Raw genomic sequence first — 18,201 nt, forward strand, 5'->3', positions numbered from 1 at the left:
CAATTTTTTATAGGTTGTTAGGGGAAAAAATTGAATTAATGAGGTGAGAAGATAAAAATTCATGTTTTTTTTGCTTTTTTTGGTGAAAATGATTGTTTTTAATAAATTATTTTTATACATTTTGCTCATTGTAAAAATTTAAAAATGGTTTTATTCTTAAGAAGAATTTTTTTTGTAAGCTTTTAAAATAAAAAAATTAATATAATGAGAAAATAAAAAAGGTCTTTTTTTTAGCTTTTTCGTGTAAATTATGATTGTTTGAAATAAGTAAACGCTTCAATTGACTCATTTTAAACAAAAGAACACAACCTGTTTTTTGACGACATTATCACGTAAAATCATCGTTCGTAAACCGGCTTTACAGACAACCTCTTTTTTTTGATATTTAAAATATTGTTTTTAATACAAAAATATTTAATTTAAAATTAATAAAAAAAAAATATTTTTAAAGCTGTGTAATAAAATCGTAATAATAGAAACTACTTTTGTTTATATTGGAAAAGGCATTATTCCAAATGTTGTCTTAAAAACAACGACAGAAATTTTAAACGTGTACAAAATTTTAATACATTTTTTTAAAATACAGCATTGTAAGGTTTAAGCTCTTTTAAATTTACCAAGTTTATTTAGAAATAAATATTTAAAAAATGATTTTTTTAACCAAAATTTTTTGAACCGTTTACGAGATATTAGAAATTTCAAACAATCACAAAGGTTCGTAAAAACAGCAATTAATATTTTTGTCATATAATTTTTCTTGTAAGAAAAAAATATGATTAATTAAATACAACAGCTGTTTTTTTTTTTGACATTACAGTCAGGGCTTACATGTATAAGGCTTTAATATGAACAATATTCCACAGGCAGTGAAAGTGAAATTGTAACCCAAAAATTCAGTTTTAGTGATGTACCTTTGCATAATTTCAAAAGTTCGTCAGCTTATTTTCTCAGAAATTTTTGCATTGCTGTCACAACATTAATTTTATTAAATTGCAAACCTTGAAAAGTACATGTTTTGGAAATTTGGAAATAAAAATTTTCAAAATTCACAGTTTGTTAAATTAATAATTATAATTGCTATGGGGTGTAAATAAATGTCAACTTGATATTAAGGATACAAGCTATAGGGTTGCCACTTTGTTGTTACCTTTAAGTTAGAGATTGTTGAAATTTTGAATGGTTAATATTTAGGCGTTATTTTTGTCAATTTTGATTATTTTTATCTAAATAAAATGCACGACTGGGTCCACGTTCTTGCTCTTGTAGTTCACAGTATCTTTATTTTAAATAACTATTGCAAATTTAAGATTTTGCTTATAGTGGAGTAATTACAGCTCCAAAATTGGCTATATTAGGGAACCCGGCCGAACAGCTTAGATTTTGATGATCTTTTTTTTTCAAACGTAGGTAATTAAAAATACTTTAAAGTCTATAGATTAAAAATTGCCGGTGTTGCCGTTTTGATTTTTTAAATTTTATTGAAGATTTTTTTTCAAAAATTTTTCTTAAATTTCATAAATTAATTGATGCCAAAAGATTGTCTAGGAAATTCAAGGAAAAAAAATATATCGGAGTGAGGGACAATCTTTCATCGTTCAAGCGATAGATGCAATTTTCTTATCAATTGACTTCAAACACAAAAAAAAATATTTGAACACAACGGCAACACCTACATTATTTAAATGTTCATTTTTAAAAAAGCTAGAAGCTTAGTCCTATTTGTAAAATTAAAATTAAGTTAATTGAATTAAGGGCTTTTGAAAGAATGGTAACTCAACTCAGATTTTTGAAAAAAAAAAAAATTATTGAAAAAATTTTAACATGTGGTTTTTAAAACTTTTTCTTAATATAAAATGCATTTTTTTTTTTCAATTTTTTTTGGCCACATTTATTATGATTTGAAATTATAAAAGGAAATGTCAATATGTATTACGGTTTATGAAAAAAATTAAAAAGTATTTCATTTTCAAAGAACTTTTTTGAATAGAAGTTTTGGAAAAAAATTTAACTTATTTTTTTTTAAAGTTCAACTTCTAAATATAAAATTATTTTTTATTAATTTAATAACCCTTACTGTTGAAAGCTAAATAGCAAAAATTTAAAGTTTTTATTCACCAAAGTCTTTCAGAAAATCAATTATTTCAATGCAAAAATTCAGTTTTTATCAAAAAAACCCATTGAAATTGAAGTAATTTTTAATTTTTTTTTTAAACTGTAATATATATTACCTTTTCCTTTTCGGAATTCAACTGATAATATTTATGGCCAAAATTTGTTTAAAAATAAATTCATATTTTATAAGAAAAAGTTTGGACAAAAGTCATTTAAAATTTTTTTTTAAACATTTTTTTTTTTTAAATTCTGAGTTTGAGGACCATTTCTTCAAAAACTCTTCATTAAATTTAGTGGATTTAAATTTAAGAGATAAGAATGAACTCTTCTGCCTTTTTAAAAATGTATTTTAAAATATTGTTGTTTTAAAAATATTTTTTTTTTTTGTGTTTGAAGTCAGATTGTGAGAAAATTGCATTTATTGCTTAAACGATGGAAGATTGCCCCTTACTCCTTTATACTTTTTTTCCTTAAATTACCTAGAGAATGTCATTTGTTTTATGAAATTTAAGCAAAAAAAAATGGTTTTGTTAAAAAAAAAAATTAATTTTAATTTTAAAAAACAATACGGCAACATCGGCAATTTTTAATCTATAGACTTAAAAGTATTTTTAATAACCTACGTTTGAAAAAAAAATCGTCAAAATCAGAGCTGTTCGGCCGGGTTCCCTAATTATTTGCTTTAGTTACTCTACTATTATGCTTTGATGAAATATATGAACTTAATAAATATGTCAATTTTTGAAAAACGGCAACGCCATATTTCCGTTTGTTTGTAAATAGAATTTGTAGACACAACTCTGTTTCCCCTTTTCCATCATCATGAACAAGAAAAAAAAAAAAACTCCGTGCTGGAATTGAAAATTTACCTTAATTTAAGAAAAGACAAATCATTGTTTTAAGTTCATTAATTCGAAAACAGATAGGTACAAGATTTTTTTTTTGCACATGAGTAGTTAAATGTTATAGAATTTCTAAGCAAAAATTCTTCTAAACTATGCCTGAAGCAATTTCTAATTCAATTTTATGTTGATTTTAAAAAGAATTCTTAAAAAAAAAAAACATAACATCCAATAAATGATGTTTATACATAATATAAATAATTTTTTTATTTTTTTTCTTTATGATAATTTTGAATAGATTTATGTCATACTCATATCAAATAAAATTAATCTTACATTCGCTCTTAGATAATATTCAAAAAGTTATTGAACTCTATCTGATGGAAAACCAGTTTAATGAACATTTAACCCGCTATACAAAAAAAAAATTGAAAAATAAATCACAAAAGCCTCTTCTGCTATCCTCAATAACAATTCATTAAAAAAAAAAAAAACCATCTTACAACAACAAAAAACCCACGCTTTATGCATATAGCCTGGCTTAAAGCTTATAAGAGTAATTCAGCTAACAACAATAAGAGAAGGTAAATATAAAATTGTTTATGGCCTCAGGCCGGAGAATGGTCGTCGATTGGCTATTCTTCTTCGGTCTTCGCGGTGGTGTCGGCAATTGAGGCATCTATCTCGTGCAACCCGTGACATGCGGCGATCTATTAGTTAATTTTAACCGCAGCGCAGCGCAGTTACGACCACCAACTGATGTCGATTTTTTTCTTTTTTTTTTGTGAATAATAAAAAAGTACCATGAGAGGTAACGAAAATGTACACTAGAGCAATTGCGAGGTGCATGATCACCAACCATCAACCAACTTGAAGCCATTCATGATTGGATTCTCCTCGCTAATCATCAATTTACAATCAATGAACGAAAGTAAAACAAATCGATTATACAATCTCTGATGAATTTCCATGGAATTCATTCAATGAAACGGTTCAAAGCCAATCTCTGCGCATCGTTTGATGGCTTATACCTATTTTGTGTATGTGTAACAAGTTTAAATAGCTTGTGCCTTCCCATAATTAAAGTTACCGATCCCGTTTAATGATAATTATTTTTTTTGTATTTTTATTATACGGATGCTGTTATGGCTTAAAAAAGATAAGCCCGTCATAAAATAGGTAGGTTACTAATGCAAAAAAAAAAAAATAAAAGTAAAAGCTAACAGGTAACATTTTTTTGTGCATGTTACGAATTACGATGAAAAATGCGTTTGATTTTTTTTGGACCAAGTTTATGGGGAGAAAAGTGTTACCATGTTTTTTAATTGGTTTTAAATTTTTATCTTGGTCATTTGAGTGTTTTTTTGAAAAAAAAAATTAACCAAAAATTGACAAAATTTCCTTCCTCTATTATCTTAAAATCGTGCTCGTAAAATGTCAGTGACATACATTTATTTCCTTCAAACCAGAAACCTACATACCTACCTAAACACAATATTGATAGACCACATCATTCAACTAAGCATAAAGCAACAAGAAGTATTTATAACCGCTTTTACCCATTTCTTTTGGAGTTGACATTATAACAACTTATAATCACGCAATTTCATGTCTTTTACATTAGGTTTTAGGTTTTTTTTTTTTGTACCTGACAAAAAAAATATATATAAATAATTTGAATTATTATTTTGTTGATAAAGCATTGTAACAAAGTTATAAATAAAAAATTTAACATGCACGCGTCTATTGCATTGTTATTAGCTTCCAGTTTATGCTTTAGTATGCATTTTCTTCGAAAAAAAAAGAAACACCTTGGTAACGTGTAAACATTTTAACAAAAAAAATATATATAAATAAAAACAAATAATAAAAAAGACGACTTAGCAATTTTTGTTCTACAAAAATTCTTTTGTACTAATATAGGGTTCAATTTAATTGTAACTGGAATGTTTTGACAACACGTTTACGTGTGTTTATGATTGCTGAACAAATTTCGTTTATATCAATAAAATCAGTTTTTTTTTTTTTATTATTGTCAACATAATGTTTTACAGGTAATCATAAAAATTACTTGTATATAGTCAGCGAATTAGTGTTGCATAGTGACATGTATATAAATAAAACAAAAAGAATAAAAAAAACATAAGATTATCATGGGTGAAAGGGTGTTTTTTGTTTTTCTATAAAACTGAATATTGGATTTTAAGGGTGATAGCTTTAAGGGTGAGGTCTTAGAGTGCAATTAGTTCCCAGGATACTAATTATAGCTATCACATTGAAAATGCAATAAAAATTAAATTAATAAAAAAAAAACACCCTATCAAGTTTAAGATTCGTAAGAAAATAGAATTCAAGATAACAATCAAACATGACATTATGATGTTAGTGATTGCTAAAAAAAATGGGTCTCACAATACTGTCTCTATCTCGAGCTACAGCCTAAACTTATGAAGTGGATTGAATTTTTGTTAAGAACCAAAATAAATGGTAGATACTTGCCATATGACCAAAATGGAAAATTTTGCTTTTCTCACAAACGAATCTAAAGATTTTGATTAAAACGAACATGTGTACTTTGGAGAATACTGTTTTATTTTTTAAATAAAAAATATATTTATGACTTGCTCATAAACGCCTAAACCGATTTTTGAACAAAAAAAGTTTTTTATTAAAAGTAAGAAAAATTAAAAAAAAAAAAAGTGTTTGTTTTTTTTTTTTTAAAAAGGTTCAAAATAATTTTTTAAAAATAAATTTTTTGAAAACGGAATGATACATTTTTTTTGCAATTCTGTTATTATATGTTGAATAATAATTTTGTTAGATAGCAAAATCAAAATTTTCTTTTATCAAAACTATTACACTGTTTTACAAGGGTTTTGTTGCCGAAACAAAAATATACTTTTCTGAAGGTTTTCGGTGTGCTGAACTCGAATCCGAAGTCAAAAATATCTAATCAACTCCCATTTTTGAGATATTAACGTTAGAAAATGCAAAAAAACGTTTTTTTTGAGTTCTTCGGAAATTATTCTTTTGTATAAGGAAAATTGTTTGAGCATATAATAGTAACGGTTTCTATAAGAACTGTTTTCCATCTTTCGATACCAGTTTAAATCTTTTCAATATCTTTTGTATTGCCCGAGATATCTTAAACTGAAGTCAGTGGGTTTGGCTTCATATATCATAAAGAAGATAATGACGTTATAAAATTTATAAAAATACCAAACAACTGCGGCTATGTGAAGTTGGCACCCCCAAATGCAAATTTTTTTTTCAAACCTATATGGTTCGATTGCCCAAGGTTAGCCCAGGATAGCCCAAGATTTTTTTTCGTTAGCCCACCCTTAGTTTTAAAATTATAACGGAATTATTTTTTTTCACCTCAAAAATCACAAAAAAAAACTTTTTTTTATTCTGTGAAAAAATTGTTGGTTTTGCACTGTGGTTCGATTGCCCAACGTTAGCCCAGGATAGCCCAATTTTTTTTTTCTTGATTGCACTGTTTTTTTCAGAAGATACAACAAAAAACTTTTTTTCATATCAGAAACCGAAAAAATTTAAATTTTTTTTCCTGTGAAAAAATACTTAGTTTAAAACCGTGGTTTGTTTGCCCAAGGTTAGCCCAGGATAGCCCAACTTTTATTTTGCTATCGTAGGCTTAGTTTAAAAATTGTAGAAGAATTAGTTTTTATTCACCACACCAAAAAAAAAAGTACGTATACACCTCAGTGACCCTTTTTTTTCAGTGTAAAATTTATCCTTTTTTCGTTTTTCCTCAATTAACCATTCTAATTCCAACTAATTACATCACTTTTTTTCGTTAGCCCACCCTCAGTTTAAAAGTTATAACAAAAAACTTTTTTCAAAGTACCAACTTCTTAAAAATCAAAAAATTTTTTTTTTTTCAGTGTAAAATTTATCCTTTTCTCATTTTTCCTCAATTAACCATTCTAATTCCAATTAATTACTTTGAAAAAAGTTTTTTGTTATAACTTTTAAACTGAGGGTGGTCTAACGAAAAAAGTGATGTAATTAGTTGGAATTAGAATGGTTAATTGAGGAAAAATGAAAAAAGGATAAATTTTACACTGAAAAAAAAAATGTTTGATTTTTAAGAAGTTGGTACTTTGAAAAAAGTTTTTTGTTATAACTTTTAAACTGAGGGTGGGCTAACGAAAAAAAGTGATGTAATTAGTTGGAATTAGAATGGTTAATTGAGGAAAAATGAAAAAAGGATAAATTTTACACTGAAAAAAAAATGTTTGATTTTTAAGAAGTTGGTACTTTGAAAAAAGTTTTTTGTTATAACTTTTAAACTGAGGGTGGGCTAACGAAAAAAAGTGATGTAATTAGTTGGAATTAGAATGGTTAATTGAGGAAAAACGAAAAAAGGATAAATTTTACACTGAAAAAAAAAGGGTCACTGAGGTGTATACGTACTTTTTTTTTTGTGTGGTGAATAAAAACTAATTCTTCTATAATTTTTAAACTAAGCTTACGATAGCAAAAATAAAAGTTGGGCTAACCTTGGGAAAACAAACCACGGTTTTAAACTAAGGATTTTTTCACAGGAAAAAAAAATTTAAATTTTTTCGGTTTCTGATATGAAAAAAAGTTTTTTGTTGTATCTTCTGAAAAAAACAGTGCAATCAAGAAAAAAAAAATTGGGCTATCCTGGGCTAACGTTGGGCAGTCGAACCACAGTGCAAAACCAACAATTTTTTCACAGAATAAAAAAAAGTTTTTTTTTTGTGATTTTTGAGGTGAAAAAAAATAATTCCGTTATAATTTTAAAACTAAGGGTGGGCTACCGAAAAAAAATCTTGGGCTATCCTGGGCTAACCTTGGGCAATCGAACCATATAGGTTTGAAAAAAAAATTTGCATTTGGGGGTGCCAACTTCACATAGCCCAAACAACTGAGGATATCTCGGGCAGTAAAAAAGATATCGGAAAGATTCAAACAGATTTAAAAAGGTGATAAATAGTTCTTATAAAAACTGATATTAAATATGCTCAAACAATTTTTCTTCTATAAAAGAATAAGGTCCGAAGTGCTGCATGTTCTAACGGTAATATTTCAAAAACGGGAGCTGATTAATTTTTTTTTGACTTCGGATTCGACTTCAGCACACCGAAAACCTTCAGAAAAGTATATTTTTGTTTCGGCAACAAAAAAAAAGTTTAATTTTTAACCAGTGTTATCAAACCTATTTTTTAGGTTCCTACAATTTTCAAAAAAAAAAAATTAAATGAAATGAAATATGTATTTATTTTTGAGATTGAAACCATTTATTTTAGTTATTTTAAAAACTATTTTTGATCCTTTTTTACATTTCTTATAAAATTAATAAAACAATTAAATTAAAATTTTTATTTTACCATTAATGCAAGAACGTGCGACCCAGTTGTGCATTTAATATTTTTCTTGATGTCACTGATCATCTTAATATTTTAACCATTCTTTTTAAATCTGCCATTATTTTAGCAATCTGTTTTGGTACTTGTTGCAAATTCACAAACAGTTCACAAAACACCTTTCACCCAAAATATATCGATGCACTCTTTTGGTTCTTGTTTATCATTGCATTATTGATCCAATTTTTTGAACGATGGTGGTCAAACTCCAAAATGGGATTCTTTGGAACTTTGAGAATGTAAATATGCTGTATATAATTTTGTCCGGATCAGACAACTTTTATGACTAAATTCCCTAGCCTGCTAATGATTTTAGTTCATGAAATTATTTTTTGTTAAAAATGGGTAGCAATTTCGTTATTTGGATATTTTTTTAATGTAAAATTTTGTTAGTATTTTAAAAACTTTTGAACTGATTTGATCCACCTTCTTCAAGAGAAAGTAATTTTTTTTTCTAGGTTTAATTATTTAAGTATACATTCCTGAATATCTTTGACTTTCTCATGATATTAATGGTCAATATTGCGCTCCCATTTAGTGGTCCATATTACCCACAGCAAATTGTTTGAAGTTCTAAAAACGATGATTCTGCAAATGTTTATGTATAAACAAATGAGTTTAGAGTTTAATTTAAAGAAATATGTATTTCTAGTATACAATTAACTTTCTGTTTGCCATCAGTGAGTCTTCTATGTTAACCTTTTTCATTCTTTGAAGAAAGTCCAAATTCCATTAGTATGTGTTGGAACACTAATTTATCAATATTTTGCCAAAATTGTTACCATTAATCTATTCAAAATAACTTTCAAATTTTATTTTCAATATTAAAACAGTTTAACTCAACTAGTAGTGCAGATTAACAAAAAAAAAAACTTAATAACATGCATGCTTACCTAGCTACCAAACGTATAACAAGGAGGTATGTTTGTGATCAATAATTCATTATTATTATTTTTTACAATCTCCTACTGTATACCTAAAGATTGGATTTCAATCATGCTGGGGGGCGTGAATATAAATATTAACTAAAAAAAATTAATACGTTTCAATCCTAATAGCAACACATGTAAGCCATAAGCACTCACAAGATCGACAGGTGTTTGGAAAACAAAATAAACGAATGGATACATTATGTTCATTTAATACTTTCATTTGTATTTTTGTGAAAATTAGTAAAAGTGATTGAAGAAAGGTGTGAAATTGTTGTTATATTGTTGGTAGTATCTGCAACTACCTCAAATCTTGCTCAAAGTTTATGTAAGACTCTTGAATAAGATTGCAGATGATCGATGTGCTATATTCGTAACCAATTTAAAAAAGTTACGGAAAGACTCTTGTTGATTGATTGATTACTTAGTGATGAGATGATATTCAATCTTTCTGATTAGAATGGAATCACCTGGGGAGTCGATTTCCATTTTCACTAAGCTCCTTTCTTTTTAAATTAATTATGTTGCTATTATTTAAGACACATTCACTCTTGCTAAGGGCGGAAATGCGGTAGACATAAGCTGGTCATTAGAAATGACTAATTTTACTAAGTCTTGAAGATTAAGCTTAACCATATTTTTAAACATTTATTTAAAGCAATGATCGTTTGTTCAAGATTAAGTTTTTGCAAAGATGACAAAAATTAAGTGGTCATTATTGAAAAGTGTTATTAACAAGTACCTACTCATAATGAACGGCTTGAAAGTTCGTAGGCGTGCTTTGTTTGACATTTTGATGTGCACATTATGAAATTGTACACAACAAGTAGACAACACCTTGGATCTTTGGGTACTTAATATGGATTTGTAGGCAGTAATAAGGTAAAAAAAAAAATACATGGTTATGGCAGATTTTGACAAATACAAAATTGCAATACATCAATTTAAACTAAGTAAAGATGATATGCATTTGAATTTTTTAATAAGATGTTAAGGAATGAGTGTTAATAACTCATTAGTCTATTTGTGCGAGGACTCTACATCTTAGAATGCCAAAAAGAATTTGATATATAATAAAAACTATAACTTGATTGCACTTTGAGTATCAGCTAAAATTTTTGTAGTGTTAGCTGTGTTAAAAAATTTGTAAATTAGTAATTGAATAGATATTGGAAAATTTTGTATTTAAGGCCCAATTTATTTTAAAAAGCGTATGAGATTTGACAAATTTTGAATTTATTTTAAACATAATAGAGAGTGAATAAATTGGGCCTAAATGACTTAAATTTTAAGACGGTTTTAAACTACAAACGAAGTACATAGGTACCTTGTTTGATTTCTACTAGTAAAACATTTTTTGTTGATCGTTAAAGGTTTAAAAAAAAAAAGTAAAAACATATCGTCTCCAATTAGGCTCTAAAAGAATTTTTTATAAACCTAACTATAGTATGAACCATGTCATTTACTATAATTTGGAGGAAAGAGCTCGATATGCTTGTTACTAGATTATCGATCATTTTCAAAAAAAATACATGACTGTGTCGAACGTACCTACATATTTAGGTACTTCCGAAAATTTTTCAAAAAAAAAAAAATGATATGCCGTTTTGAAGACATTATTTTCCACATAGAAATTATTTTTCTAACACCTAAAAAACTATCAATGGCATACTTTACTTGAAGACTAAAATTATTTGAAAGGGTATTTTTGTAATTTTAAAAACACTTTTTAATACTTTTTTTAGATTTCTTAAAAAAATTAATGGTAAAATTAAAACAAAATTATTTTTTTATGAATTCTTTAAGAAACCTTAATATTTTTTAGCAACTTTAACAAAAATATCAAGCTAGTAATATTATAGTTGAAATAGCTAAATAGTCAAAATTGTAAGAAATTCGAAGAATATTAGAGAAAAAAAATACTTTTATGTTTGCGATAATATATTTTTTTAGCCAAAATATTTTTATTTCTTTATTTCCATTTAAAAGTTTTTTTTTCAATGCAATTTTTTTTTAGTTACAAAATATTTTAATTTTTACTTGCTCTATTAGGCAAGTATTGGTTTCGGGTTCAAAAAAAAAAAAATTTGAGGCTTTAATCAAAACCAACATTACGATGATGGAGAATTCCGAAAAAGTGGGTCCCGCAATTCCGTCCTTGCGTCTGTGCATCCATCTGTACACATTTCCACAGCCTAAACGGGTGGATGGATTTTCTTCAAATTTGGTACAAATGATTTTTATGGAATTCTGAAAGTTGTTTTTTTTTTGTTTTTTTATATCTCGTTTAGAACGTATACCTCCCATACAAAAAAATACGATATTACGAATTTCGCGAAAACGGCTCTAACGATTTTGATTAAACTTTGTATACGTAATATTTAAAGCAGTGGCAATAAAACTGCATTTTTATTTTTTCTCAAAAAAGTAAAATAACAAAAAAAAATTTTTTCATTTAACAAAATTTTGCCCTAAATGTCGGCTCTTCCCCAATATCAATTTTTTTTTTTTAATTTAGATCCAGCTTTTAAAATCTACAAGTAAACTAACATAAAAGTGCTTTGAACTGCAAGAGCAAGTACGTGCGAGGTGCGGCCCCAGTCGTGAATTTTATTTAATTGTGAAGTGCACATTTTCTACATTAAATTAATATGGTAAGATATTCGACGATCATAAAAAAAATATCTAATACACATATATATTTTGCATTGATTTTTACTTGCTCTATAGGGCAAGTATTGGTTTCGTGTAGAAAAAAAAAAATCGAGGTTTTAATCAAAACCAAAATTACGATGATGGAGAAGATCAGGGCCTAAACGGATGGATTGATTTGCTTGAAAGTTGGTACAGATGATTTTTACGTAATTCCCTAGGACTGTTTTTTTTAGTTTTTTAATATCTCCAATTTAACGCATATCTCCCATATAACGTTTTCGAGGTATTTCAAATTTCTCGAAAACGGCTCTAACGATTTCGTTTAAATTTAGTGTGCGCAGTACTCTTATTGATTCTAACAAAACTGCATTTTTAGTTTTTCTCAAAAAATGCCGAGAGCGGAAATATGGCGTTGCCGTTTTTCAAAAATTGACATGTTTTTTAAGTTCATATATTTCATCAAAGCATTAGTCAATTTTTTCAAAATTTACAGACATCATAGGTATTAAAGTGTAAAATGTAAAAAAAAATTAAAAAAAAAAAAGTTTTTCAAAAACTATTTAAAAAATTGAATTTTTTTAACTTTCGATTTTTTTTTTTTTGTTTTTATTTTTTTTACTCCACAAAATCTTAAATTTCCAATAGATATTTAAGATAAAGATGCTTTGAACTACAAGAGCAAGTACGTGCGACCCAGTCGTGCATTTTTTTTTTTTTTTTTCAATGCAAAAAATTTTTATTTGAAATACCTAAATATTTTTTTTTTTTTTCAATTCAATTTTTTTTTTTTCATTATAAATGTTAGGTTTTTTTTAAATTCAAATATATATTTTTTTTTTAAATTATATTTTTACAACTCGAATACACACATGTAAAATATATAGATCTGGTGGTTAATTTAATTTTATTAATCACTGCCCTGAACACTTTACTAAATTGTTTTAAGTTATTTTGCATCCTTAGTCGACTAATATTTCTATTAAAAAAAAAAATAGTTGAAAAAGACCAAAAAAATAATAGATTTTGAAAATCCATATTTCCGCGAACATTATGTTAAAAGATGATGTATTTTCTCTTTCACAGGTTCAACATCTTTTAAATGCTCAAATCAAAAAAAATAAACTAGTTATTTAGTAAAAATATAAAAAATTTCGTTTTTTCTCTCAGTTTTTTGAAAAAGTTTTTATAAAGCTTTTTAAAATATTTTAATTTTTAAAAGGATTCAGACCGATAGGAAATTTAATTATCCAAAAAAACTTATTTAAGAAAAATTTTAAAATTCGGCTTGTTTTTCAAGTTATAGATAAAAACTCGAAGAGTATCAAAAATAGTCGAAATTTTGTATCAAAACCACATTTTTATATGGTTTTTTTTTTTCAAGTTCTTGTACAATTCTTTTTGTTTTATGCAGATTCCATCCAAAAATGTTTTAACATACATTATTTTGAATCGTTGACTCAAGTTTTCAATAAACCTGCATCTCATAATTTCAACCATCAAAAAAGTTACAAGCAACAAATGTTTGTATTGTTCTTGTTAATATTTCAGAAAACAATCAATTGCAAAAAAAAAACAACAGAATTGTCATTTCAATTGCAAAACTTGCGGGAGATCAGTAATAAACAAATAAATAATAAGAATTGTCACGTATGTAGGCAAATTTAAATAATTGCCAGTTTATCCAAAAGAAAACAATGAGAATTTTACCAAGGTCCATTCGGGTTATTGTTGGCAAATAAATATGAGTTACATACGTTTGTAGCTATCCAAGAAATAATTATTATGTTTCTGGGAAATTTATGGTAAAAATGCAAACTTTTTTTTTTTTGAGCTCACAAGAAGCTAAAATTTTCATTTGTTGATAAGAAATTTTAAATTTAATGTACTTTTAAATAAAAAAAAGAAAAAGGTATTTATAGCACCTATTTACCTAAAAAAAGATCAAACTTTTTTTTTGAATCTCTAATTCGATTTTCTAATTTTCCCGTTAATTCTTTTTTACGACCTTGCCCATAACAAACCTTCAAACAATATCATCGAACAGGTTTTATATCTTTTTCGTCAATTGAATATAAACCTATTTGTAACGGTTCAATAAAGCAGCCCACCTCTCATTAAAATGAGCTAGGTACCATTTATAAGCTCTTCTATCCGCTTCATGCACTAATGCAGCAAAAATGTATCTATTGGATAATAGACTCGTAATCGTTATTCCAACTTAAAAACAAACAAAAACTCACAAGAAAAACTTTAAAAAAAAAAATAAGAAAAAAAACTCAAATGTAGACCAAAAATGAATTATTATACAATTTTGTGTACAATCAAATCTCAATTGGTTTTCTCTTAATAAAATAAACAAAACAAAAACGGCATACAAAACAATTTCCCTTTTACCCGTTATAATAGTTACTTCCAAATCAAAAAGCTTTCAAGACTGATGCTAATCTTATAGCAAATTTGGCACTTCAGGCTTAAAGCAAAAAAACCAAACGACGACGACACACACAAGATTCAAAAAGATAAGTATCTTCCGTGTTCGAATCAAACCTGGTTTGAATGTGGGGTTCTTTTGTAGCGCAATTTCACATTTCACCATCATCACCAACATTATACCACCGATACGAACGATCCTACGCTTTTGGCTTTAATTTATACTTTTTCAAAAAAAAAAAGTCTGCACCATTTTTTTCAACCAAAACCGGCATCGTATAGTTCTTCATTTCTTCCAGGCCGAACTAAGTGGCGAAGCCGCCGAGATGCTCTATGTGCCGGTAAGGCTATTTCTTTTACTACCTTTCTTCTCTTAGCCAGCTTCGACGAAAGACGAAACACACATCTAACCAGGTGGTGCGCCACGAATAAATATTAAGTTCGTTCACTTTTCTGCAAGCCTTATTGTTGTTTTTTGTAGTTCTTGTACTGACTATTGTATCTATACCGTGGCCCCAACAACGTCTGTCTGACGTTCGTAAGCGGCTGTTTTCTTGCTACCTTGTCATCCGTATTGTTAAAAAAAAAAAAAATTGTAAAGCACTAGGTAAAGAGCCATTTCGACCGGAGTCAGATTTTCAAAGCCATCAGAGAAGCCGAAGTTAAAGCCGAAGCTGTTGAAGCCGCTGCGGAGTAGCTCCAAAAGGCGGTCAAACTCTATTCGAAACAATCAGTTGGTTCGCGATACTCAATCGCTTAAGACGTACAATAACTAAACCAAGTATAAAAATTGGTAGTAACTTCTACCTTGAGCATCAATCAAATCGCGAAAAACGTTTAATAGATTGATAGATACTTTTGTATCTTTATTATTTTTTTTTTCTTTGGTCGGTTCTATTGAATTTTTGATTCGGGCCTAATCCGTGATTGTCAATCAAATTTAGATTTGTGTCAATCGAGTGCTGCTGACGAGTGGTGCAGTGAATTTTGATATGAGTGTTATAGTTGACAAGAATTGTATGAAGATGAAAATTCGTGATGTTGAGAACGCATTTCGTTATAGACGGATACCTTATCCAAAAAGGTAAGAGAGTGTGTTTGCAAGACTTAATTTATTATGAGATGACTCTATGAGTACAAAGTTGATTTGAATTCAATTTCTTGTGTGATTTATATGGGTCACTTAAATAAAATTGCGGTACCATAACAAGTTTGATTAAATAGGGGAAAGGTAAACGAAAAGGAGCATGAATAAAAATTAATAAAATTTTTTGAAAGAATATGATAAGATCCTTGAAAGCAGGAACTGATATGAGGCAAAACGTAATAATGAAAGTTTCTAAAGTCTGACATTGCACTACACAAACAAATTTTTGTTTTACTAAAAAATAAAGTAGGTATAAGAAAAAGGAGGCGGTTTTAAAATGGGGATGTAACGATTTCTTTAAAAATTAGACCTCTTATCGAAAAAAATTGTGTATAAAAAGTTTAAGATAAATAATTAAAAGTCTACAACATTTTTTCTTACATTAGTACAATAATATTGAAAAGATACCGAAAACTATTTTTTTTGTTTTTTATTTTATTTAAAAAACAAAGTTTTGTGATAATGTACGTTCTTATTTTTCAAATAAGATTAAATTAATTTGAAACGAAATGTGCATTTCTGTATTTTTTCCCATTTTTCAAACAAAAAATTTGGAACATATTTAGTTAAACTAGTCTGTTGTTGATGTGACAATTTTAGGACAAAATAAGAATTTATTCTGCTAACAGAAAAATAAACAAGCAAAAGTTCCATTAGAAAACACTCTTGACTAGAATTTACTGAAAAATCGATCCCAAAATCTAATTTTTTTTTTGACACTATTTTTCAGCAATAAAAGCAAAGTTTTTCTAGACCATCTTTTTTATCTAACTATTTTAATAAAAATAAAATGCACGACTGGGTCGCACGAACTTGCTCTTAGAGTTAAAGTTGCTTAAATTTTTAAGACTTTTTATATAGAAATTTGGAAAAAATAAATAAAATTCGTTTAAAAAAAAAAAAAATAAAATCTGAAATTAAATTGACCTCCAAAATCGATATATAACATGCATTTTTAGAAAAAAAAAAAAAATTATAAATAATTTTTTGGAAAAAAAGTTTTAAAATAAAATTGGTATGCCATTTTGTAGAAATCGCTAATCAAACAAAATTTCAAAAAAAATTCAACGTCCCATTTTCGAAAATTTGATTTTTCAAAAAAAAAAAATTTTTTTAATCCAAAAATTAATTTTTTTGGAAATTTATATTTAAATTATATAAATGCTTCTTCACAAAAAGTTTCATTGAAATCGAATAAGCAGTTTCGGAGATAATCGGATTTGAAAAAAAAAAACGGTTCTATGGCAGGTACCGTTAATAATGATTTTCCAAAAAAAAATTTTCTATTGAAAGATAGACCTTAGCTTAAAACTAACATTTGAATTTTTTAAACAAATTCGTTAGAGCAGTTTTCGAGATATTTCAATTTTACTAAAATCGGTATATGACAAGTACCGTTATTTTTGGTCCAAAAAAAATAATTCCCTCTGTAGAGTCGCCAAATAACGCTACATACCAAGTTTGACATTAATCGGTCCATCCGTTTAGGCTGTAGCTCCTTATACAGACAGACAGACTGACGGACTTCCGGGACCCACTTTTTTGGCATTGTCTACCATCGTAATGTCATGGAAAAATGTTATCTCAACTTTTTTTGTTTTGTACGAATGCATAACTTGATATAGTATAGTACCTATAATAACGAAGAAACATATCAAAAATAATAAAAAATTATTAAAATTATTTTTATTTTAAGTGGAGTGATTGAATATAATTCAATATAAGTTCAAGTGACCTCAACTCCAAAAATTTATAAAGTGTTTCGCTCAGGTACGACAGTGGGCTCATCAGTTAGATCTGTCGTACCCTTACTAAGACGCCTTATTTTGGTCGATGTTTACCGACACTATATAAACGCTTTATAAATTTTTGGAGTTGAGGTCACTTGAACTTATATTGAATTATAGTAGGTACCTATATCTCAAGTAAAAATGAAATATTGAAATTTTCAAAACTAAAAAAAATTTCCTAACTTTTTTATTTGAAATTTGGATCATTTTTTCGAAAAAAAAATCCGAAAAAAATTTGAAATTATTATTTTGCTTTTAAATAAAATTAAAGCTTAAGTATTGAAATATAAAAAAGTACATTTTCGTAAGTTTTTTTTTTCAAAATTAAATTATTTTTGTTAATTTTATTTTCTGCCAAAAAAAATTTCAAAACTTTGACCTCTAATAAGCGTTGGTTCTTTAATCAATTTAAGTTAAAAAAAGTTAACTACTTGGTCGCACGTATTTGACCTTATGCTAAGAGTTTTAAAGCTTTGTTTTTTAATTTAATTTTATACCACAAAACCAAGTTTGCAATTTGGTTTTTAAGTATCAAAAAAAAACTTTTTTATATAAAAAAAATTTTATATACAAATTTCCAAAAATGATTCAAAAAATATATTGGTATGCCATTGAAAATAACAAAATTTGAAGACAATTTTATTGATCCATTTTCAAAAAATTGAATTTACAAAAAAATTTTAGTATGTTTTAAAAAACCATAACTGGGCCTTAATTTGGCCTTACATCGAAAGTAAAAAAGTAAATTTAAAATAAATTTGAGTTCTTACAAAAAATTTTAAATGTTCGTATATAAAATTTTAACCACAAACGATGTAGGTACTAACATTTTTTAATTTTTGTGGTATGTGGAAAAGAAAATATTTTCCTCTTAATGTAAGT

The 18,201-nt window shown here is 27.1% G+C and overlaps 1 protein-coding gene across 3 annotated transcripts in view; it reads left to right on the plus strand.

The window, feature by feature from the left end:
* Positions 1–15,006: 15,006 nt before the first annotated feature.
* Positions 15,007–18,201, plus strand: part of LOC129910590 (heparan sulfate 2-O-sulfotransferase pipe) — a 113,037-nt gene continuing 109,842 nt past the window's right edge. The window contains exon 1 of one of the 3 annotated variants that reach the window (XM_055988023.1): positions 15,007–15,466. In XM_055988023.1, coding sequence (XP_055843998.1) covers positions 15,375–15,466 — 92 coding nt within the window. In that variant the 5' untranslated portion in view covers positions 15,007–15,374. The remainder of the gene's footprint in view (positions 15,467–18,201) is intronic. The other 2 variants (XM_055988022.1, XM_055988021.1) reach the window with 2 other exon arrangements.

This window comes from Episyrphus balteatus, chromosome 2 (genome assembly GCF_945859705.1).
Source record: "Episyrphus balteatus chromosome 2, idEpiBalt1.1, whole genome shotgun sequence".
NCBI lineage: Eukaryota > Metazoa > Arthropoda > Insecta > Diptera > Syrphidae > Episyrphus > Episyrphus balteatus.